The sequence below is a fragment of the Schistocerca gregaria genome, chromosome 5, assembly GCF_023897955.1.
Source record: "Schistocerca gregaria isolate iqSchGreg1 chromosome 5, iqSchGreg1.2, whole genome shotgun sequence".
Classification (NCBI taxonomy): Eukaryota; Metazoa; Arthropoda; class Insecta; order Orthoptera; family Acrididae; genus Schistocerca; species Schistocerca gregaria.
This window is the reverse complement of record NC_064924.1, coordinates 601,212,089-601,236,405: the sequence shown is the minus strand read 5'-3', so window position 1 is coordinate 601,236,405 and position 24,317 is coordinate 601,212,089. Positions and strand designations below refer to the sequence as shown.

Sequence of the window (24,317 nt, the reverse complement as noted above, 5' to 3'; positions counted from 1 at the left end):
GGTAAGTGCATGTGCATAGTTAGCAGGAGACTGGGGGTTTGGATTTCAGCCTTGGTACCAATTTTCTTTCATCACTTCAGTGTGCATGTAAACATCACAGATGTTTGAGTCTTGAAGAGGTCTCTGGTACCACATAATTTCGCTTGCAGAAACGTGTACTTCGAAGTGTGTTCAATTCTTATGTCTTTCACAAGCAAATACTGATTAGATCAGCTTTCTTGGTGAAAATTTAAAATAATCTCTTTCATGTCATGAATAGGAGAGACTTGGGTATCCTACACCTCTTCTGCTATTAGTATAGATGGAATTTTATGTACAAAATGCACCAGGAAATGAATACCAAATGAAACATACTTTGCTACAATATACTATTAGCTGGTTCTTCATTCACTCACCATGTGCCACATATCTCATCAAGAAGGATAGCATTAAGGGATCTTTTCAAACTATTTCATTAGCATCAGTAAAAATACAGCAACTTAGCATGAACCTTCGTTGCTCATTGTGTCAATTGCATAACCAAGCAGGGTCCTTTCTTTTTCCGAAATGAACCCGAGTGTCGTTGAAATTCAAACGCCAGCATTAAAGTAATATCATTCCATTTCACTGCTTTAATTTCAAAGTTCAGTTAAGGTATTCATAGCTGGCTACAATATTTAGATTACACAAGCACAAATTAAGAGTGTGAGTTTTGTTACCGTATTTTAGCTTACCTGTGACTGCAGCTCAGCTTGGTACGTACTAAATTTTACTATTGTTAATTGTTCAGAATCATTTAATTCAAGTTCAAAGTTAAATCTCTTATTTCTAAATTTCGTAGATTCAAGTAGCTTTTGAAATGATTGTTGAGGTAGCTCAAGACTAACCATATTTTTCTGAATTTCGATGTGCTTCAGAAACAAAGCTCACTATTAATTTCAGTCACTAAATTAACTTTCAATTTTCGGTTTTATTAATTCTTTTGCTAAATTAAGTCAGAGTGTAGCGAAATTTATTACTTCTGACAAACTTTCAGTTTTCACACTACACGTGTTAACCTTCAGTTGCCACACTTCTAGTGCTAATTATATGTGTAATAACCTTTCTTTTTCAGTTACTATAGTAGTTGTCCATAGGACTGGCGACCGTAATTTCCCCAAAATCTCAAATATCTAATTACCGCTAGTTAACTGTTAACGTAACGGCCGCACATTTACTTTCTTCATTAACTTTACGCCTTTTCAAAATTAATTTCCACCAGTTTCATTTGCATTTTTCCTTTCATTTAGATGTAACCCTTTCTTCCCTCTTTACTGACGGATTAACTTTGGTGACGATTGCTTTTCCCAAATTTCCATTAGGTACATGCGGTTTAATTTTTCACTGTCATTAAGGTCGATAAGTGAGGGGGAGGTTACATACGCTTGTCCGTCCTCCATTAGAATACTGATGCGCGGTGTAGGATCCTTACCAGATAGGATTGATGAAGTACATCGAAAAAGTTCAAAGAAGGGCAGAACATTTTGTATATTGAAAAATATGGGAGAGAGTGTCATTGAAATGGTACAGGATTTGGGCTGGACATCATTAAAACAAAGGCGTTTTTCGTTGAAACAGAATCTTCTCATGAAATTCCAATCACCAATGTTCTCCTCCGAATGCAAAAATATTTTGTTGACACCTGCCTACATATGGAAAAACGAGCACCACAATAAAATAAGGTAAGTCAGAGCTTGTATGGAAAGATATATGTGTTCATTCTTTCTATACGAGATTGGAATAACAGAGAATTGTGAAGGCAGTTCAATGAACCCTCTTCCAGGCTTTTAAATGTCACTTGCAGAGTATCGATGTATATGTAGATGTAATATTTCCAAGAATATGTTGGTGTTTTTAGAAGAAAATAGTTAGCCATATCTGCAACAACAGAAGCTTGTGATTGTGTAAATCACAGTTCAGATGAAATTGATCTTCATAATATCAATGAAGGAGTAAATGAGAAGCCATTTGGGTCAGAATTCCAGTATCATTAAAATGGACTCTGCAAGACGTGCAGTTATATATTTAAAACAATATTCTTAGTGCTTGCTTCTGTTGAGCAAATACTTTATTTTATGTTCACTGTCCTGAAGACAATTTTGTTAGACAGTGAAGAGTGAAAATATACAAAATAATACAACACTTTTATCTTTAAGTCAATTCAATGAGAACTAAGGAGGGAGGAAATTAGTGTTTAACGTCCCATCGACAACAAGGTCATTAGAGACGGAGCGCAAGCTCCGATTAGGGAACGATGGGGAAGGAAATCGGCCATGCCCTTTCAAAGGAACCATCCCGGCATTTGCCTGAAATGATGTAGGGAAATCATGGAAAACTGAAATTAAGATGGCCGGACGTGGGATTGAAACGTCTTCCTCCCAAATGGGAGTCCAGTGTGCTAACCACTGCGCCACCTCACTCGGTCAATGAGAACTATTTCTCAGAGAAAAACATAGTGAACTGGGCTTCTTGTTTTGTTTATTTATAGATTTATTCCATGTAAAGTTGTAATCTATTTCAGTCCTAAAGACTTTTAGGCACAGTGTGTAATTTAGTATATCACCGCTAATGACTACTTCTGGTGCTGCTTGTTTGCAATCACATAACATCAGTCTTTGTGACAGAAACACTTAACCATTAGTTATGAATGTTTTGTAAGCCTATTTAGCAAGCATCTGACCTTTGATACGTCTGAATTGGATACCTGACAATCATTACAATTTCTGAATGCCTTTAAAAGTCACTGGAAGCTGTAGGTCAAAATGTGTGAATTCCTAAGTGACCAAACTGCTGAGGTCATCGGTTATGTATGTCTAAAAGAAGAATGGCCCAATACTGATCCTTGCAGTATCCCACATGTTTTGGTCCCACATTCTAAGCTTACTTTCATGCCTGTGTCATAGTAAGTCAATGAGACCCTGTGGTATCTGGTACAAAGGTAAGGCCCCCATCCATGCAAAAGAAATGACACAACATTTCAGTTTTCCAAGAAGAATTTTGTGATCTGCGCAATTACAAGATCATACCAACAGAGAATTTTTCCCGTTTAGCTCTGCCAGCACTTCATTTTTGAGATGGTTTATTGCTGTCTCCACAGAGAATTCTTTATGGAAGTCAAAATGAGAAGCAGTTAAGAAGTTCTACTAAGAAAAATGGGTCAGTATTCTAGCACACCCTCATTCTCAAAAACGGATTGCAAACAGTCAAATGACTCTAATTAGGAATCTATTGCTAACAGCTTTGATGGCCACACTACTGCTGCTAGAGGTAGGGCTACCCTACACAGATGGAGCATTGCTGAGAGTCCTCAAATGGAGTGCAGATCAGACTCCTCAAAGTGAGTGCAGGTCAGCGGAGTGCACTGCCCAACAGTGCTCAAAGATAGATACTCTGGGAACTGGAAAGATGTCCTGGAAGCTAACGATGAAGCCGTTTATTGGCAATGAGAATTTAATGTGGACCGCTATGCCAAACTTGCTTCTGTTCAATTTGTAATTTGTGTTAATTTTTACTTTAGTTAAATATGTAATTTATAGAATGAGATTTTCACTCTGCAGCGGAGTGTGCGCTGATATGAAACTTCCTGGCAGATTAAAACTGTGTGCCCGACCGAGACTCGAACTCGGGACCTTTGCCTTTCGTGGGCAAGTGCTCTACCAACTGAGCTACCGAAGCACGACTCACGTCCGGTACTCACAGCTTTACTTCTGCCAGTACCTCGTCTCCTACCTTCCAAACTTTACAGAAGCTCTTCTGCGAAACTTGCAGAACTAGCACTCCCGAAAGAAAGGATATTGCGGAGACACGGCTTAGCCACAGCCTGGGGGATGTTTCCAGAATGAGATTTTCACTCTGCAGCGGAGTGTGCGCTGATATGAAACTTCCTGGCAGATTAAAACTGTGTGCCCGACCGAGACTCGAACTTGGGACCTTTGCCTTTCGCGGGCAAGTGCTCTACCAACTGAGCTACCGAAGCACGACTCACGTCCGGTACTCACAGCTTTACTTCTGCCAGTACCTCGTCTCCTACCTTCCAAACTTTACAGAAGCTCTTCTGCGAAACTTGCAGAACTAGCACTCCTGAAAGAAAGGATATTGCGGAGACACGGCTTAGCCACAGCCTGGGGGATGTTTCCAGAATGAGATTTTCACTCTGCAGCGGAGTGTGCGCTGATATGAAACATCCTGGCAGATTAAAACTGTGTGCCCGACCGAGACTCGAACTCGGGACCTTTGCCTTTCGCGGGCAAGTGCTCTACCAACTGAGCTACCGAAGCACGACTCACGTCCGGTACTCACAGCTTTACTTCTGCCAGTACCTCGTCTCCTACCTTCCAAACTTTACAGAAGCTCTTCTGCGAAACTTGCAGAACTAGCACTCCTGAAAGAAAGGATATTGCGGAGACACGGCTTAGCCACAGCCTGGGGGATGTTTCCAGAATGAGATTTTCACTCTGCAGCGGAGTGTGCGCTGATATGAAACTTCCTGGCAGATTAAAACTGTGTGCCCGACCGAGACTCGAACTCGGGACCTTTGCCTTTCGCGGGCAAGTGCTCTACCAACTGAGCTACCGAAGCACGATTCACGTCCGGTACTCACAGCTTTACTTCTGCCAGTACCTCGTCTCCTACCTTCCAAACTTTACAGAAGCTCTTCTGCGAAACTTGCAGAACTAGCACTCCTGAAAGAAAGGATATTGCGGAGACACGGCTTAGCCACAGCCTGGGGGATGTTTCCAGAATGAGATTTTCACTCTGCAGCGGAGTGTGCGCTGATATGAAACTTCCTGGCAGATTAAAACTGTGTGCCCGACCGAGACTCGAACTCGGGACCTTTGCCTTTCGCGGGCAAGTGCTCTACCAACTGAGCTACCGAAGCACGACTCACGTCCGGTACTCACAGCTTTACTTCTGCCAGTACCTCGTCTCCTACCTTCCAAACTTTACAGAAGCTCTTCTGCGAAACTTGCAGAACTAGCACTCCTGAAAGAAAGGATATTGCGGAGACACGGCTTAGCCACAGCCTGGGGGATGTTTCCAGAATGAGATTTTCACTCTGCAGCGGAGTGTGCGCTGATATGAAACTTCCTGGCAGATTAAAACTGTGTGCCCGACCGAGACTCGAACTCGGGACCTTTGCCTTTCGCGGGCAAGTGCTCTACCAACTGAGCTACCGAAGCACGATTCACGTCCGGTACTCACAGCTTTACTTCTGCCAGTACCTCGTCTCCTACCTTCCAAACTTTACAGAAGCTCTTCTGCGAAACTTGCAGAACTAGCACTCCTGAAAGAAAGGATATTGCGGAGACACGGCTTAGCCACAGCCTGGGGGATGTTTCCAGAATGAGATTTTCACTCTGCAGCGGAGTGTGCGCTGATATGAAACTTCCTGGCAGATTAAAACTGTGTGCCCGACCGAGACTCGAACTCGGGACCTTTGCCTTTCGCGGGCAAGTGCTCTACCAACTGAGCTACCGAAGCACGACTCACGTCCGGTACTCACAGCTTTACTTCTGCCAGTACCTCGTCTCCTACCTTCCAAACTTTACAGAAGCTCTTCTGCGAAACTTGCAGAACTAGCACTCCCGAAAGAAAGGATATTGCGGAGACACGGCTTAGCCACAGCCTGGGGGATGTTTCCAGAATGAGATTTTCACTCTGCAGCGGAGTGTGCGCTGATATGAAACTTCCTGGCAGATTAAAACTGTGTGCCCGACCGAGACTCGAACTTGGGACCTTTGCCTTTCGCGGGCAAGTGCTCTACCAACTGAGCTACCGAAGCACGACTCACGTCCGGTACTCACAGCTCTACTTCTGCCAGTACCTCGTCTCCTACCTTCCAAACTTTACAGAAGCTCTTCTGCGAAACTTGCAGAACTAGCACTCCCGAAAGAAAGGATATTGCGGAGACACGGCTTAGCCACAGCCTGGGGGATGTTTCCAGAATGAGATTTTCACTCTGCAGCGGAGTGTGCGCTGATATGAAACATCCTGGCAGATTAAAACTGTGTGCCCGACCGAGACTCGAACTTGGGACCTTTGCCTTTCGCGGGCAAGTGCTCTACCAACTGAGCTACCGAAGCACGACTCACGTCCGGTACTCACAGCTTTACTTCTGCCAGTACCTCGTCTCCTACCTTCCAAACTTTACAGAAGCTCTTCTGCGAAACTTGCAGAACTAGCACTCCTGAAAGAAAGGATATTGCAGAGACACGGCTTAGCCACAGCCTGGGGGATGTTTCCAGAATGAGATTTTCACTCTGCAGCGGAGTGTGCGCTGATATGAAACTTCCTGGCAGATTAAAACTGTGTGCCCGACCGAGACTCGAACTCGGGACCTTTGCCTTTCGCGGGCAAGTGCTCTACCAACTGAGCTACCGAAGCACGACTCACGTCCGGTACTCACAGCTTTACTTCTGCCAGTACCTCGTCTCCTACCTTCCAAACTTTACAGAAGCTCTTCTGCGAAACTTGCAGAACTAGCACTCCTGAAAGAAAGGATATTGTGGAGACACGGCTTAGCCACAGCCTGGGGGATGTTTCCAGAATGAGATTTTCACTCTGCAGCGAAGTGTGCGCTGATATGAAACTTCCTGGCAGATTAAAACTGTGTGCCCGACCGAGACTCGAACTCGGGACCTTTGCCTTTCGCGGGCAAGTGCTCTACCAACGCACACTCCGCTGCAGAGTGAAAATCTCATTCTGGAAACATCCCCCAGGCTGTGGCTAAGCCGTGTCTCCGCAATATCCTTTCTTTCAGGAGTGCTAGTTCTGCAAGTTTCGCAGAAGAGCTTCTGTAAAGTTTGGAAGGTAGGAGACGAGGTACTGGCAGAAGTAAAGCTGTGAGTACCGGACGTGAGTCGTGCTTCGGTAGCTCAGTTGGTAGAGCACTTGCCCGCGAAAGGCAAAGGTCCCGAGTTCGAGTCTCGGTCGGGCACACAGTTTTAATCTGCCAGGAAGTTTCATGTAATTTATAATTTTTATTGGTAATATTTGTGAAGTGTAATCATTCTTTTTTTCTATTTGCAACTTGGAACTTTAGATGTTAGTTGTCACATGACAAATAAATATATCTACTCACAATACAGAGGAATTGTTGAGTTGCAGACAGGCACAAAAAAAGACTGCTAAACATGTGACTAGTTTTCATTTTTTTCTCGTTCTCGTTTTATTGTTGCAGTATTATTCTGCAGTAGCAGGATACAGTAATATCCTTTGTTAGAATATTGATTCTTACCAGTCAAAATTACAAAAATTTAACTGAAAACTAAAACAATGTAAATTCCCGGAATTCTAAAAAAAATCCGAGGTTTTATCCCGGATGAATAAATTCTTGGGTTTTTCCCGGATCTGCCGGTTGTTCCAGGTCGTATACACCCAGAATTAATGACAAAATTTACCTACCTTAATTAAGGACATAAAAATGCCAGTTCTTCTTATGTTTTCACGTATCTGCTTTGTTATAAAAACAAAATACAACCAACCAAAAAATCATAAAATTCCAAGAATAAAAGTTATTAAAACAAAACTGTTGAACTGACTAATAAATGAGGCGTTAGCCACATATTGGCAAGTACCTGTCTCAGTGTACAAAGAAAGGGAAAGCGCTTTGTCAGTTGGTCAGAGAGAAACGTCAGTGGTGAAAGCTAGTAGCTTGTTATGCGTTGATGCTCTCTGGTTTTATTAACTGTGATTGATACACAGCATTAATGAGATTTGTTTTTGGAAATATATGGAAAACAACGTGTGACCAGTTTAATAATTAAATGACCTATTGTCCAATTTTTTAAAACAGTTGGAGAAAGCAGAAGATAGGTGTGCCAACCAGACAAGTATCAGAATTCAAATTCTTAAGCTGAATATATTCCTCTTGTCTCATAACTAGAAGCCCTAGCACAAAAATATTCACCATCATCGATGTCAGATGTGCTAACCAGCACTTTTATGTATGAGACAGGTTACACAGTGCACTACAAGAGTCAATGGAATTTATGTAAGATGCATTGTAATGTGATTGTTTGTCCTTAGGTTTAACGTTCTATAGTCTTTTTTGTAATGCTAATCAACTAAAGTTTAGTGGAGGTTGAGTTTGGAGTCCATCGAGTCAAGGTGTAGCTGTGGGCTATGCATCATGTCGTACCGGCTGAGTGAGTCCCCACCACTGTGAATTGACACCTCGGCAAAACATTACTAATTCCTAACAAATTATATTCCCTGACAAATGTTTTGTAATTTACAGTGTGTAAAACACTTTGGCGATGGTTACTGCAAAACCAGTTACCACTGTACAAACATTGTTTAGCAGCTGCATACTGATTAGAAATGACTTCCCAAAACAGTAAATCTGATTAGCATTTACGTAGTAGGCTATTGTCACATCAAAAGTAAAGTTAGGCTTCTGTTTCAACTAATAACATTCACTTTCATATTAAATGGGAGGGTTTCAGTATAAGAACTGTGGCGAAGAGACAGCTGGACGAGCCAGTTGCTGGGCACGCTGCCCAACATAATGTTCTTCACTTCAGTGACTTCGTAACAGCATGTACCATCTGCATCCTTCCTACCGACACCAGCTTTTCTGAATTGTGCAGATGGGAACTGGAAACTCTCCCTGCAATATATCCTATGTCACCATAACCCCCCCCTCCCCCCCCCCCCAGCCATGCATCTCCTTCCCCACTCCCACTCCAACACTACACAGCCTTCTACTCCACCTCTCTCTCTCTCTCTCTCTCTCTCTCTCTCTCTCTCTCACTCACTCTCACTCTCCTCCCCCCCCTCCCACCCCCACCGCCTCTTCTCTCTTTTTTTCCCCTCTCCTCCACTTCTTTCCGTTACTGCCCCACATCTAACCTCACAACTCTACCTATCCGCCCACTCCTGTCCCCACCACTTCCCTGTATTCTCCCACAAGCAGCACTTTATTGTCCTCCAACCCTACACTACTATCTCTCCCCCTTCCCATCCCAGCCACCGCCTTAACCCCAAAACCCTGATTGCTTCTCCCAACATGCACAGTCGCTTGCAGTGTCTCACCAGTGGCTAGAGACAGTACTCAGTTGTGAGTGAGTTGTGCTTATGAGAATGTGTCTGTGTTGTCTACTTTAGAAGAAGGGCTTTTGGTCAAAAGCTCACGTGTTTAGCATTTTTTGGTGTGCCTGTCTCCGACTCAACATCTCCGCTGTATAGCGAGTAGCAATCTATTCTCTTCATAATAATGTGATTATTACATCCTGGATTTTCCATTGTTTATGCTAAGACATCCAGGGGCGCCAGTTACAACACACATAATGGGTATAATGGGCAAGTCATGGAAAAATATGCTCACACGGTCCATAGCAGGTATGTGGGATTTTCAAGTATACACTCAGACCACCAGGAGGTGCATCGAAAGACTTACAGCCCCCCAGGTACCTTGCCAGGCAACAGGACATGATCGCAAGCTGCATCGATGACCGTGCCTACATCTGATCACGAGCTACTAGGGGGCAGCACATCTCTTCCGAGAGAATAGTTAAATGGAAACCCAGGGACCACTGCACACAGTTCCTGTCTATGAGAGCAGGCTGATTCACACACCGACTGCTTGCAGGCTCTCAGTTAAGTTCTCATCCATGTGATACTAATGAAGACAATGTGATGTTGAGAAGTAGGACTTCTGTGTTGAAAAACAGCTCTTGAGTGTTGGTCATTTCAGTGTTTAGTTTCAGCTCCTGGGAGTTAGTTGGGGCCAAATCCTCAGAATTGTGTTTCAGTTGGAACTGCATAAGAGGCAGAGTTAATTTGCAATTGTAAGTTAAGGTGGACAGTTATTTTGGTTTTCAGAAGGACAATAAAGAAGCTATTGTACTCCTACTTGAACTCTCTTTCAATTAGGAATAATAGACGGATTTTAAAGTTTAAATAAATATATCTCCATTTTTATATAAGAGTGTTACTACAGAATATTTAAATCCATCACAAAATGTTTTGAGTCATAACTTTATTACAAACACAGCTTAATATGCCTATGTCCCTCAAAGTACCAACATAACACTCCATAAAAGGTAACTTTACTTATAAAACAAAATTTAAATTAGTCACAAAAAGTAGTATCCACACTATTTATACTATCAGTTCATTTTATCTACGTAAAAATAAATCATAATAATGTGTCAGATTACATTCAGCTAATAGTTTTGCGAACACTGAAGAGACAAAACACGAGTAATCATGCAAATATCCTAAGATTGTTGTAAAATGTTAAAAGGAAATTTTAGCTTTGTTGGACAAAGATTTTGCTACATATTTGTTCACTGCAAAACACAATATCTCTGAGGTACAGTTGCAATAATATTGCTACAGTTGTAAATACAGAGCAATTAAATTTATGTAATGATGAAATTCTAAACAGCAGTATCTTAACTACTAATTTAGTGAATTGTAGCAGCAATTCAATAATTAGATGTTCCTGCTGTGGAACAATCACATGAAAGCACAGAAAACTTATGTTAGGGTCAACAAGACGTGGACTGAACCCTCTCTTCCTTAATAAGAATCAACTTTATCATATCACCTAGTGATTTTGTCTTTATACAGTGAATAAACTGCTTCACACATGTAAAATCAAACATGACTATTTTTAGAAAAGTCTGAAAAATAATTTATCATTGAAAACAGTTCTCCAACAATTTTGACAGCATCTAACATGTTATCTGGGCTTATTTTAAATGTTTTGTTCTGCTGCATTAATTTTCCATCAAGGTTACCATGCAACATGATGATGTGTAACAGTGATCATTAAATAGTTTATATATTAGGATCACACAATGGAAAATCCAGGATGGAAAAAAAAAACTGATTGCTATTCACTGTGTAGAGGGCACAATGAGTCGCAAACAGGTGCAACAAGAAGATTGCTATACATTGGAGCTTTCGGCCAAGAGGCCTTCTTCTGAAGTAGAAAATACACACACAAGCATGACTCTCATATCAATGGCCACTCCCTCTGGCTGCTGCATTTAGACGCAACTTCTCTTCACATCAGGTGTAACTACATTTACTTATTAATAAACAAAGATTTAACTCCTGTTAAAATGGCATATTTAGTTGTTATTATGTGACTGTAGGTATATTGAACACAAATTAAAGAATCACTTGGGCAAACAGACCATTTTAATATTCCTAAATAGATCCACCTGTGCTTAGTCTTAAGACTGACTCCTATGAGAGGGGCGGACTGAGATAAATTCAGATGTAAAAAATGTAACCCAGTAGCTCAATCGGTAAAATCACTGGAAGAAGAGTAGTTGACGTCCAGTTCACCTTAACAGGTGCAGCCCCTGCCCCCTCCAGTACGTTCAAGGACTGGAAGAACTGGCAATAATACGTGTTTGTGAAATTTTCCAGGTTATACTATAGTTCACATTTTACATACCAGAACATTCAACAATTGCCTTAATGAAGTCAATTGCTTTTGATAGTAGAGAAAGGATATACCATGGTGTACCGTTCTTTAACAGAATCATTCCTTGTAAAACAATATGATGTTCCAACTAATCTTCAACTTGGTAATTGGTTCAAAAATATGATGAAGTGTTAATAAACTATTACATAAGGACACAAAAATGCAAATTCATTGTCAGAAAGCTATAAACATTAAGTAACACAAGAAACAAAAGTACGTACCTCCATAACCAATGGCATTCAGAAGACCTTTGTCTGATGGTTTAAGATTTAAATCACAATGTGCCGCCGGAAGCAGGTAAGACATTGCAGTTGTGCTGAACTGATGAGAAAGTGAACAGCAAATAGCTGACAGAAGTATGAGGTAGTTGTATTTGCCAAATCCTGAAAAACAAAGTCAACAGTAAACTCTTCTTAAATTTTCTAGAAATTAACCATACTGTGCAGTTGTTTCATTCAGTTATATGAGTAGAAACAGAATCTTATGCTGACATTCAAATGAGACAAAAATTATATGCTTACTTGAGGAATCCACATCAAACTACTTCAGCACATGCAATAAATCACAATCATTCATAGCTGGAAGTAAAACACAGCTGCAGACTTATTAGACAAAGTAACAAGAAGTGCATATTCTTTATGAACATTGGGAATTAAAAATTTATATGTCTGATGCAATCTACTTATACTCATGAGCAACAGATCAACATAATTAGAGGTAGTTACTATGTTGGAGAGAATGAATGCTCCTGTCTCTATGGCAACTGGAATACTTCAATGTGACACTTGACTTGTAAGTCATCAAATTTTTTACCGGCTATCAGTGTGAGATGTTTGTGCTGGTCCCTCTATTTTTAGCTTTACTCAGAATGAAGATTAATATTAGTTTCAATATCCAGTATCTGAAAATTATAAAAGTAACTTTATCATACTTCATTCAAAGAAATGCAAGGAAACTCCTAAAACCAGATAAATGTTTTTTTCCATAGCCAAGTTATTACTATAATGTGTGCAGTTTTTTTCTTTTAATTATTTTAGGTTCATCTGTATGCCAGAAGGCAGAAAACTTCTCAAAGACTAATTTTCTTCCACTTTGCAACACTGCCTATCTGCAATGCCCATTAAGCCCTCTGAGCCTTGATGATCAAAGTCTTTTAGAGTATCTTTATTTTATTTTATTTATTTTTTATTTTGTATGCGTATTCCATGGATCTGTACATGCGAGTGACTCACTTGGATGTGGAATGTGTCAATACATTTGCACAAATACAATTAATGTAATCTGTAAATTGATTTCAAAAAACTGTGAAAATGATGTGCACTATACAGGTTTCCAAGTAACATGGCTTTCTCCCACATTTATTACCACCACAAATACTGTGATGACCAGATCAAGTTTCATAATACATGTTTTATGGAAAAGTTCCATATTACATGTTTTATGCAAGTTGGTACCTCTACCTCACTACACCCTAGACATGGCACTAACAACATAATCACTACATGAAGTCACAGTCCATTTTAGACACAACACAAGTATTAGCAGAACACAGGAGCTGTAGATTACGCAAACAGTGCACACATTTGAGCTTTCGAGATAGTCACCAGGATGATTAAATATCTACTGCATAAAACACAATAAAAGTCCGAATTAAACAACATCTCCATCAGCTCAAAAGAATTAATCTAGGTCCACTACTCGATAAAAGTATACAGATACTCCACACAAGCATGCTGCTCATATACTCAGAGTTAAAAGATTTTTGCAGAAATGTTAACGTGAACTTCACAAACAATGAATAGTTGTATAAGTGTCAACACAGTAATAGTGAGCTTTTCTATAAAGAACTCAGCACTGTAAAGAGATGCTGCAAACTAAAGAATCGACTTTAACACAACACAGACCAGCTGTGGTTTATCAAGATCTTTCATAAATGTTGCGCAAGTGCTAGCTGGTCCACACTTAAAATTTCAGGTGATGCCCGACTATTTCAAGACTGGCATATAGGCATATTGTGATCTTGGGAACTACATAATCATTTAAAAAATGACAGGTTTTATTTTGCTTATTAGGATGGACTTATACATATTACTGGTAATTTGATTTATGAAATATATTGTGAGTTGACAAAAAGAAAAGTTTATGACAAATATTTTATGCAATAATGAAAACAATCAAGATTCAGTCTTTCCTTTCCATCTCATATGGTAAGTCTACCCTGATCCGCAATTCAGGACAACTTTCCTGAAATCTACCCCTTTTCCTAGACTCTCCAGTCCTTTTCTTCACCCTTCCTCCTTCATCTTCAACCCTTCTGCCTGAAGAAGGAGCTTCCCAATCACAACCAACTTTTATGTGTATGTTCTGCCGCCGCTTTGTGAGTAGATTTTTTAACTGACCAATTAAATATTTTATGTAGCCATATTGGGAATATCTCATTTATGAGTTCAAGTACCATATTGAAAATTGTGGAAAATTAAGTAAAAATCTTAATTAATGGCTTCATCTATTAGTGAAATACATCATTTTGTGTATAACAATCAGGCCAAAAGATAAATTAAAATATGTTACTGAAAAGCCGAGGTGTCAGTATGATCAGAGCTGCTGATTAGCTCTCCACAAATTTACTCTAGTGTGCTGTATTAAGAAGTCTGACTATCCATATTTTTTTAATCAACAAACAATAAATCAAAGTGAAACTACTCCAATTATTTGTGTGTATGTTACATGTACACTTCATAGGTAACTGTATCAAAATGGCATCATGGAAACAGGAAAAAGATTAATTATTAGTAGAGGTGAAATAAAGGCAGGTGAGAGATGCAGCTTTCTCTGGGTTCTTCCCCCTCCATAAAATAATTTGTAAGTATTCAATCAACAACACACAACACATATTTCAGTTGTTCATTTTATCTAAATTCAGTATTTTGCTTCATTTAGGATGAAATTTTTCTACATTATTTACATATTTTTGTGTTTTTACCCTCCACCATGGACCCATGCTTCTTCCATCTGCACCAATAAGGGAAGTTTCCTTATCCCTAGGCAGAATCCAGTCCTATGTAATGATCCTGTGTTGTTGCTTGGTTCACAGAGTACCCCCCAAATGGCCTTACCATCAAATTACCCATCTCCAGCTGCAAACTGCTGCAACACCTCTTTCCGCAATGATATCCATCTGTTCAGATTCTGCCAGACCTCAACCCTCACCAAAATAGTCCTGCAAAACCATGTCAATAAGGTTCAAACCTCCATGCAATGCCTCCTTTTAATCCATAAAATTCTCCTACTGGTCAATCCCAAATTCTGGATCCCATCTAACACACAGATACTCTTGCCTTCCAGGAAATAGAGCAGCATGCACAAGGCCACCTCAAAAAACTCTCCAACCTCTTCACCTCCTAATCCCATCTTGCTGACCACTATCCACCACCTCTGCAACAACCTCCAAACCTCTCTCACATCTCCCCATAGCTGACAAACCCTGTCTTGCACACCTACTACATCTCCCTTCTACCACCATACTGAATCCAGAACCAAAAAAGACCCAAAACACTCTAATGAACCTTTCCACCAAAAGCCTTAGCCCCACAGAAGTATCAGTCCCTTTTTGCCCCACTCCTGAACTCAGTCATGCTAGACTTGATAAACACCTTCTTTCCATCTCCCAGTCCCTACAATGGAAACATTTTTTTTGCCACCAACCCTACCAATCAGACTCAACCAAAGGCCAATGTTGAACCACGCCTGACTTAGTTCACTCCTCCTTCCACCTGCGATCCACCCCCACTGACCCCAAATCACCCCCATTAACTTTCCAGAATTTCTTAACCTAAGACCTTGCCTCATCATCATTCCCCAAATCCCTCAACATGCAAGCTAACCTTACACCTGCAGAAAGAATCGCAATCCACCACCTAAAATCTGATCCCGACCTTATTATCTTATCTGCTGACAAAGGCTCCACGACTGTTCTTTGGACCACAAGGATTACATGGTAGAACTGCACCAGCTGTCAGATTTGCCCACCTACAAACCCTCCTACAGTGACCCCATTCTAGAAATCTAGCAGGTACTCCTGTCTCCCCTCAAATCCTTAGATCCATCCCAGAACCTATCACCAGATTCCACCTCTCTCCTCACCCCTACCAATCCCTGCACTCCTAACTTCTCTACATGCTTCATAAAGTCCACAGACCCAACCACTCAGGGTGCTCCATTGTGGCCAGTTACTGTGCCCCCACTAAGTGAATCTCTGCTCTCGCAGACCAACACCTTCAGCCTATTACCAACAACCTACTCTGCTATATAAATGATACCAAATATTTCCTCCAGCGACTCTCCACAGTTCTTTGTTTACCACACAGTGCCCTGCTCATCACTATTGATGCCATTTCGCTTTACTTAACATTCGTAATGCCCATGACCTGGCTGCTCTTGAACACATCCCCTACCAGTGCCTAATGGATTCCAAACAGACAACCCCTTTCCTGGTCCCCATGACTAGCTACATCATCACCCACAGTTACTACTCTTTTTTCACATCACCCACAAACAAATCTAAGATGTGGCAATGGGCACCCACATGGCACCTATTCATAGGCCATTTAGAAGAATCCTTCCCAGCCACCCAGAATCTCAAATCCCCAACCTGGTCCAGATTCACTGATGACATCTTTGTGATCTGGATTGAAGGTGAGGACAGGCTAAACACATTCCTCCACAACTTCAACACCTTCTCCCCAATTTGCTTCACCTGTTCCTCATCAAACCAACAAGCCACCTTCATTGATGTTCAACTCCACCTCAGACATGGTTACATCAGTACCTCTGTCCATAACATATCTACCAATCACCAGCAATGCCTCCACTTTCACTACTGCCACCCATACCATACCAAGAAGTCCCTTCCATACAGCCTAGCCACCCCTGGCCATGGCATCCATAGTGACAAGCAGTCCCTCTTGAAATACACCAAGGGTCTCATGAGGACTTCACAGACCATAATTACCCTCCTAACCTTATACAGAAACAGATCGCCTGATCTCTCCAGCTACCCACAACATTCCAAAGCCCCACCATCCGGCCAAAGAGGAGCATTCCCTCATGACTCTGAACCAACCAGGAATAGAGAAATTGAATCATATTCTCCGACAGGGTTTTAATTACCTCTCATGCCGTGAAATGAGAAATATCCTACCACTCCTACCCACTATCCTCCTCACTGCTCCCATAGTGGTATTCTGCACTCACCAAATCTGCACAATATCCCTGACAATCCCTGCACAACCCCTCCTTGCAAATTTGCCTCACGGCTCACATCCCTGTAACAGACCTAGATGCAAGATCTGTCTCATATATCCTCCCACCACCACCTACTCCAATCTGGTCACAAGCATCACCTATCCCATCAAAGGCAGGGCAACATGTGAAAGCAGTCATGTGATCAACAAGCTAAGCTGCAGCCAATGTGCTTTGTTCTATATGGGCATGACAACCAACACGCTGCTGTCATCATGAATGGCCACCAACAAACTGTGGTCAAGGAACAGCTGGATTGCCCAGTTGCTGATCATGCTGTCCAACATAAGATTCCTCATTTTAATGACCGCTTCACAGACTGTGCCGCCTGGATCCTTCCTAGCAACATCAGCTTTTCTTAACTGTGCAGATGGAAACACTCCCTGTAATATATCTGATGTTCCTATAGCCCTCCAGACCTCAATCTTCATTAGTTGTTGTCCTTCAACCACCTAACCCCTTCCTGGGTTCCGATTCCACATCCTTCTATTCCAAATGCACTATCACAGTGTCTTTATACTTCCCTCCTTTCCATCCCACCACCCCCCTCCCCCATCAAACCTCCCAACTGCACCTAGCTGCCCTGCCCTCTCTCCACCTCATCCCTGCAAGCTCCCACAACATCCGTATTGTGCTCTTCCTCTCCATTCCCACCCCAGCCTCCTCCTTACCCCCGCCACCCAGATTGCTTTTTTCATCTTGCACAGTTGCTCTCAGTCTGGCCCCAGCAACCAGGGACAGTGGTTTTGTGTGTGTGTGTGTGTGTGTGTGTGTGTGTGTGTGTGTGTGTGTGTGTATTTTGTAGATTTTGTAAGAAGGCTTTCTGGCCAAAAGCTTATGCATTTAGTAGTCTTTTTGTGTCACCTGTGGGTCAATACAAATTAATTGGTCCAATAAAAATTAAGTTGGTTGCTTGACCATTATTAAATACTTAATTTCATTTGTAAGCACACGACAGTGTTTCAGTTTAGAGATGTTAGCAAAAATATTAATATCTCTGCACTGACGTAAGTTACAACAACATTGCAATTGACATGATTGTTTTTAGAAAAGTCTATTACAAAAAATACCCTAAATTCAAAAATAGCCAGTCAAAATGACCTCCAAAGTTTGGTATCCAAATTTTCAAAAATCCACTTTTTAGACCCAAAAATAACAAACGAGGAGTGATTTTTTACACTACTAACAGACAAGGAGTGATTTATTAGAGTCTATTTTTCCTATAGTTAAATATCATATATTACTAGCCTCATATAGAGCAAGAACACTTACAAATGTTTCCTTAATTTTTTATGAATTTTTGAAAATTTTCATTTTTTGTAAAGTTTGGGGTTAGTTATATCAGGTGGGACCAAATACAAAAATATGATTTTTGCACAGTTTGTACACCTATATGATAGCAACATACTGCAAAAACTTCAACATTGATCTCTGACTTTGAACAAAGATATGAGTTTTTGAAAATGAGGAGATAATTCACATTACTCTACAACTGATATGGCAGTTGCCTTTCATGTGTGATATTGGCGGAATATAATCAATTATTATTGAAGTAAGGTACTGAATTATTTACAAAAAGTGGAAAAATAACTGAAATTAACATTTATATTATTTTGACATACTTAAAATAAATACTTTCAATTAACATCCTTCAAGATGCGACTGTTCCTAAACCTGATGGTGAATGTTAAGAACACTTATTTCTTCAGACAGCTTCTTTGATATAGAATAAGACCTCCCAGTTTCTGTGTTAAGTTCAAGCACTGGAAGTTTCCTTAAAACAGTTTTCATTGGTATCCAAACTTTGTCACTAGTAGATTTCTTGAATAATGTTCTTGGGGCAGCAGGATGGTAAAAATGCACAAAAACATCATTGTCTTCCAAACTTATTTTTTCAACCTCTGCAAGCCACCACTGTCCATCATACACATGTCACTATGCCATTCAACGTTAAAGAGAGACGTAATTTTACTGACACAATGATCCTCATAAATTTTGGTTTCTGATGTTACAGAGCATCAAACTAAGTTTTCTGCGATGCCAAGGAATTTGTGGAAATACCTTGTTCCTTTTATTGGTATACAGTTTTAAAGTCTGGTTTGAAGTGTTGTTTTCATATTCAGAACCATTTCTTCTTTTTTGATCAGCAAATATGTAATGTCTTTAATATTATCCTTGCGAAAGACATACATGTCCTGTACTGTGAGAATTTGGTCTGTGGTTGATCTTTGTAGGCTGGCTTTACTTACTTCACAGTTTGTTGTACCTCCTACTCTATTACTAGCATTTTACCATGGCAAGATGCAAAAAAGTGCCATTCAGCCTCCAACCCAAAGTTTACTTCGTGGTTTCACAGATTTGAAAAATTCTTTTTGTTCTTATACTTCAATCTGAAAAGTGTATCAGCTTCTCAACCTTGGGAAAATTTTCTTTTATGTTATTTATTACATACTTTTGAAACACATGTACAGCCAAAGTGTTGTGCTCCAAGTAGTCACTTAGAATGCAAATTGAAGAACTGCAAACTTCATCTTCCTCATTTTTAAAGTAGAGAATAAATAGATGCACCATTGCCTGGTCACTGACCCTTGTATTGCATCCTGAATCACAAATGTAAAATTTTCAGCAAAATCAGCTAGCATTGTGCATTCACTTTCATGAAGTTGAGCTTTTTTGTCCTTCAAAAACTTACTTTGGATTTTAGAAACATAGTGGTAACTTTTGAGTTTTTGTAAGTTATCAATTAAAGATTCCAAGTACTCTTCCTAAGATTTAACCACTGTTATCATTTCTGCAGCTGTGACCCACTGTTTGAAGTTAATATTGTCTAGCATTTCCTCATCATATTCGTGAAACAATTCAATAACGGTTTCCTTACCATGGAATTTACTACACTAAGTCATCATGCAGTCATAACTGTTAGTGCCACAGTATCACTTTGTTGTTAAGATCACTGAGTTTTGCACCCGCAATCATCAGTTTGACATTTTGATAATATAAACAAACACATACAGAGTGTGTCCCTGAGGATCCAGCCAAAATACACCACTTAGGGCAGAGATCACAAAATTTTGACCTTCCAATTTTGCATTCAGGATGAGAATTTTTTAAAGCTACATAAAGTTCATTTGAACTTTACAGCACTTGTCGTTTCTGCTTTGTTACTTTAACTCCATTTATAACAACTCTTTTGCTACCGTTGCAAGCTGGGCACATTCTACTGTTTTCATCATCATCATCATCATCATCATCATCATCAAAAAACTGCTAGATCTTTCACTTATACCTACGCTCTTCTTCTTTCATAAAACTGGAAGAATGCCATGCTCTTTCACTAATTTTTGGGTTAGTTTAACCAAATGATGAGAAACGTTGACTTCATGAACTATTTTTTCTCTTGACCATGAGTCAGGGAGCAAACTTAAAATATTAACTTTTTTCTCATTAGAGGTCACTGAACATTTAATTTTTAATTTCTCTATTAAGCTCAAATATTCAGTGTCAGATGGTGCTGGTGGTAGGTTTTCTTCTTCTTTAGAAATAATGTTGGTATCTGTATTATTAAAGCATATTTCCAAGACTTTCTTAATTTTGTCTGCAATCTGTTGTACCTTATTTTCAATAGATACTTTTCTTTTTCTGCTACTTGATTTTATTTCTTTCAAAGCAGGAGATATGTCTAACTTAGAACAAGCAAAATCCAATATACTAACAGCTTCCTCATTAGGAATATAAGCGTCAACTTATTTTGGCTGAAACCTAGGTAAAGATTGGTTTCTATTTGCAACTGAGGCTGATGTGTTATATGTTTAATTATCACAGTTGCTGACAGGGCTGCCCAATGTTAAAAATTCTCAAGTTTTATTTCCCTCAAACCTTTATTAATAGGCTTTTTATGAACTTTAGGTGGATCACAGCACTTTCTTCCAAAAATGTGATTGTACTTCAGAATATATTTCTTCTCATGACACTCACACACTGATGTTACAGAAGAACTTACTCAAAATTTAAACAAAGTTTGTTTAACTTCATCAAAGTTATTGACGTTTTTCAAGTTTTTGAAACTGAACCGTAAACTGTTTTGTGTCACACTTCACTTGCTATCTGTCCAACAGAGCACTGTTCATCCATGTTATTGCATTCCACTTAATCTCTCAAAATTATTACAAATTAGACACAGAACAAAGCACATACCACATTCTACACTCTCAATGAAGTATGTACATCCACTCTAACAGAAGTTTCAGAACAGACTGACTACAATAATGCCACACCCAGCAATAATGTACTTCTTTATTGGCAATAAACCTAAACGTAAACGTAAATGGGCATAAACTAAATGAATATTGGGTGACGGTGTTAACTAAATATATGTCACAATTAAATTTTATTACAATGAAACAATAAACCATTTAATAGGCAACAGCCATAAGATCAGTTATAGAGTAATGTGAATTATTTCCTCATTTTCAACAATTCATATCTTTGTTCACAGTCAGATATCAATGTTAAAATATTTACAGTGCGTTGCTATCATATAGGTGTACAAACTGTGCGAAAATCATAGTTTTATATTCAGTCCCACCTGAGATAACTAACCTCAAACTTTACAAAAAGTGAAAATTTTCATATTTCAAAAATTCATAAAAAATTAAGGAAACATTTGTAGGTGTTCTTGATCTATAGGAGGCTAGTAGTGTAAACAATCACCCCTAGTTTGTTATTTTTGGGCCTAAGAAGTGGAATTTTGAAAATTTGGATACCAAACTTTGGAGGTCATTTTGAATGGTTATTTTTTAATTTAGGGTATTTTGTGTAATAGACAATATTGTAGAGGGCACTTTTCTAAAAACAATCATGTCAATTGCTATGTTGTCGTAACTTAACACAGTGCAGAGATATTCAAATTTTCGCTAATGTCTCCAGACTGAAAAATCGCCGCGCGCCTACAAATAAAAATGGCCACCATCCAGTAAAAGTACAAGATAAATTATTTTAAAGAACTGTTTTGAACTTCTAAAATATAGGGCAATTACATATTAAAAAAATTAAAATATTTAAAAATGGTCAAGCCACCATCACTGGACCACCTCATACAGGTTGCCCCTGTCTGTGACTCAACATCTCTGCTATATGGCAAGCATCAATTTCTCCTTTTCATTATAGTGTACATATGGGATAGAGAAGCCACATAACACTAGGCAGAGAGATTTCCATGATCAATGCCACCAGATATACTAAGCAATGAAGATAGTTGCTTGGACTAGTAAGTCACAGCAAACAGTACACATTGACGGCAAGGTATGAGTACATTAGAAAGCACAGGAAGTCGTACGTCCCAACAGAGTGCTGTTCAGACAGATGATGGAAATATTCTATCAGAGATATTTAAATGCACCGGAGTGGAGCCCCTGATACATCTGCACTAATTTCTCACTAACAAATTTTACAGCAACCCACTATCCAAACCAGATAATGTGCATCAGTTTTTTGTTTGCCTACAACTCATTTCAGGCGTTGTACCTTTAACAAGACAATGAATTCTGTCACATAGGTTTGAGAACTGTTTAGCGCACACGAGGTTATCTATGTGGCCTTCTAGTTCCCTCAACAACAGTCCCACCATTTGCCTCATTGAGAAACATGTCAGCACTTTCAATCTGAGTTTGACTAATCTAAATGAGTTTGGGGTGACAACTGAGTGATCTCTAATCATGACGGTTTCCCAATGCTTTTGGTCTGTAGTGAGTTCGCATCACAATGCATTGATCTTTCAACTGGGGATAGGCCATCCTACTTGTTAGTTGGTAAGTATCCATTACTCAGTTGCTTATGAGTAAACTCGGTATTTAAGTTTTGTAATGTTCATTTTTTAAATATAGTACTCAGTTACGTTATTGTTACAAGATAAACTGCAGACCACTAAAATCACAACACCAGGAATGATAACAAATGATGAAATTTACTTATTGTGTGTATACTGCACAACAGGGAGAATGCACAGTTAAATGTTTTGGGTGCAAAATTAAGAAGACAGAGCTACCACCACTGGCAGCTACAGAGTCTCTGCCTCACTAGGGCAGCTGGTCATGCTGAGTCTGGACAACAAGTACAGGTAAATCATTTCATGCTCCTTTAACTCAATACCAGAGTTCATCAACTGCAGTGGGTGGAGAAGGGTGATGTGACAGCCTCTTGGCAACACACAACCAGATTTTTTCAAGGGGTGAGAGATCTCGACAATGTTCTGGCCGTAGCAACATGCACACCCCCTCTGTATTGATATAGTCCAGCACAGCATGAGACAAATGCCACCTCAGATTATCTAACTGAAAGTTAATGTCTTGGCAACCTATAATACTGCTACAGGCATTAACCAGTCAGAAATGCCAAGTTACTGGCAGCCCAAGTTACTGGCAGGCCAAACCAGAGATGGTCATGTTGTCTACCCAATGACACCCCATAACATCACAGTAGGTGATGGGCCCAAATTATTATGATGAGTAATGCAATCTGGCAATGTTTGTACAACTCGGAGCCTCTAAATGTGGATATGTCCATTGCGATGGGGTACGCAGAATCAGAACTCATCTAAAATGCTGACGAGGCCCCAATTCCGCAACCTGTGTCACTCCCTGGTGAACCAATGTTGGCACATCCCTCTGTGGCACCACATCAAGGGAGTCACAGCACAGAACAATAAACCGGACTCTCCATATGGGATGATGCTGCTCCTATCAGATTCCAACAAATGCTGGTAGAGGTTTTCCTCCTTTCATGAGGCATAACATGGTCTTGTTACAAACAAGCAGTAGTCAGATGGGATTGACAAGTGACAAACCCATTGTCTAATCTTTCCTTATATACTAAATATAGAAGCTGTTACTCTTCCATACTTTCGTGTGGTTGGGCTGAAATGCTTGCACGCAGCACACTTCATGCCAGTTAGCTTTCTGTTCCAAGCAGTCTGCACGGTGCTGCAGTTTTAATTGTTAGCAGTATATAAGATTCAAAACCACCAGTAAGGTAAGAAAACCCTAAAATAGGAAAAAGAAATCACATTGTGTCTATATGTGGCATCAGTACATGAACCTTTTGGCAGTAATGATTTGTAATCATGAGCAAATGAAGATACACGAAGTTCACTGATAGCGCCCTACAAATTAAGTTCATTTTAAAGAGTTCTTCCAAAAATTTATGAGAGAATAATTCCATATTTATAGGTGAATGGCATAGGCATATAAAACTAACTGACAGGTTAAAAATGTGTGCCGGACCGAGACTCAAACTCAGGACCTTTCCTTTCGCGGACAAGTGCTCTACCAACTGAGCTACCCAAGCACGACTCACGACTTGTCCTCACAGCTTCAATTTTGCCAGTACCTTGTCTCCTACCTTCCAAACTCCACGGAAGCTCTTCTGCTAACCAGTTGGTAGAGCACTTGCCTGCGAAAGGTAAAGGTGCCAAGTTCAAGTCTCGGTCCGGCACACAGTTTTAACCTGCCAGGAAGTTTCATATCAGCGCACACACCACTGCAGAGTGAAGATCTCA

The 24,317-nt window shown here is 40.0% G+C and overlaps 1 protein-coding gene across 2 annotated transcripts in view; it reads right to left on the bottom strand.

Moving 5' to 3' along the window:
- The window catches only part of LOC126272231 (synaptic vesicle glycoprotein 2C-like), a 335,261-nt gene that overhangs the window by 109,179 nt on the left and 201,765 nt on the right, over nucleotides 1-24,317 (bottom strand). For both annotated transcript variants that reach the window (XM_049974932.1, XM_049974933.1), the window contains exon 3: nucleotides 11,686-11,847. In XM_049974932.1, coding sequence (XP_049830889.1) covers nucleotides 11,686-11,847 — 162 coding nt within the window. The remainder of the gene's footprint in view (nucleotides 1-11,685; nucleotides 11,848-24,317) is intronic.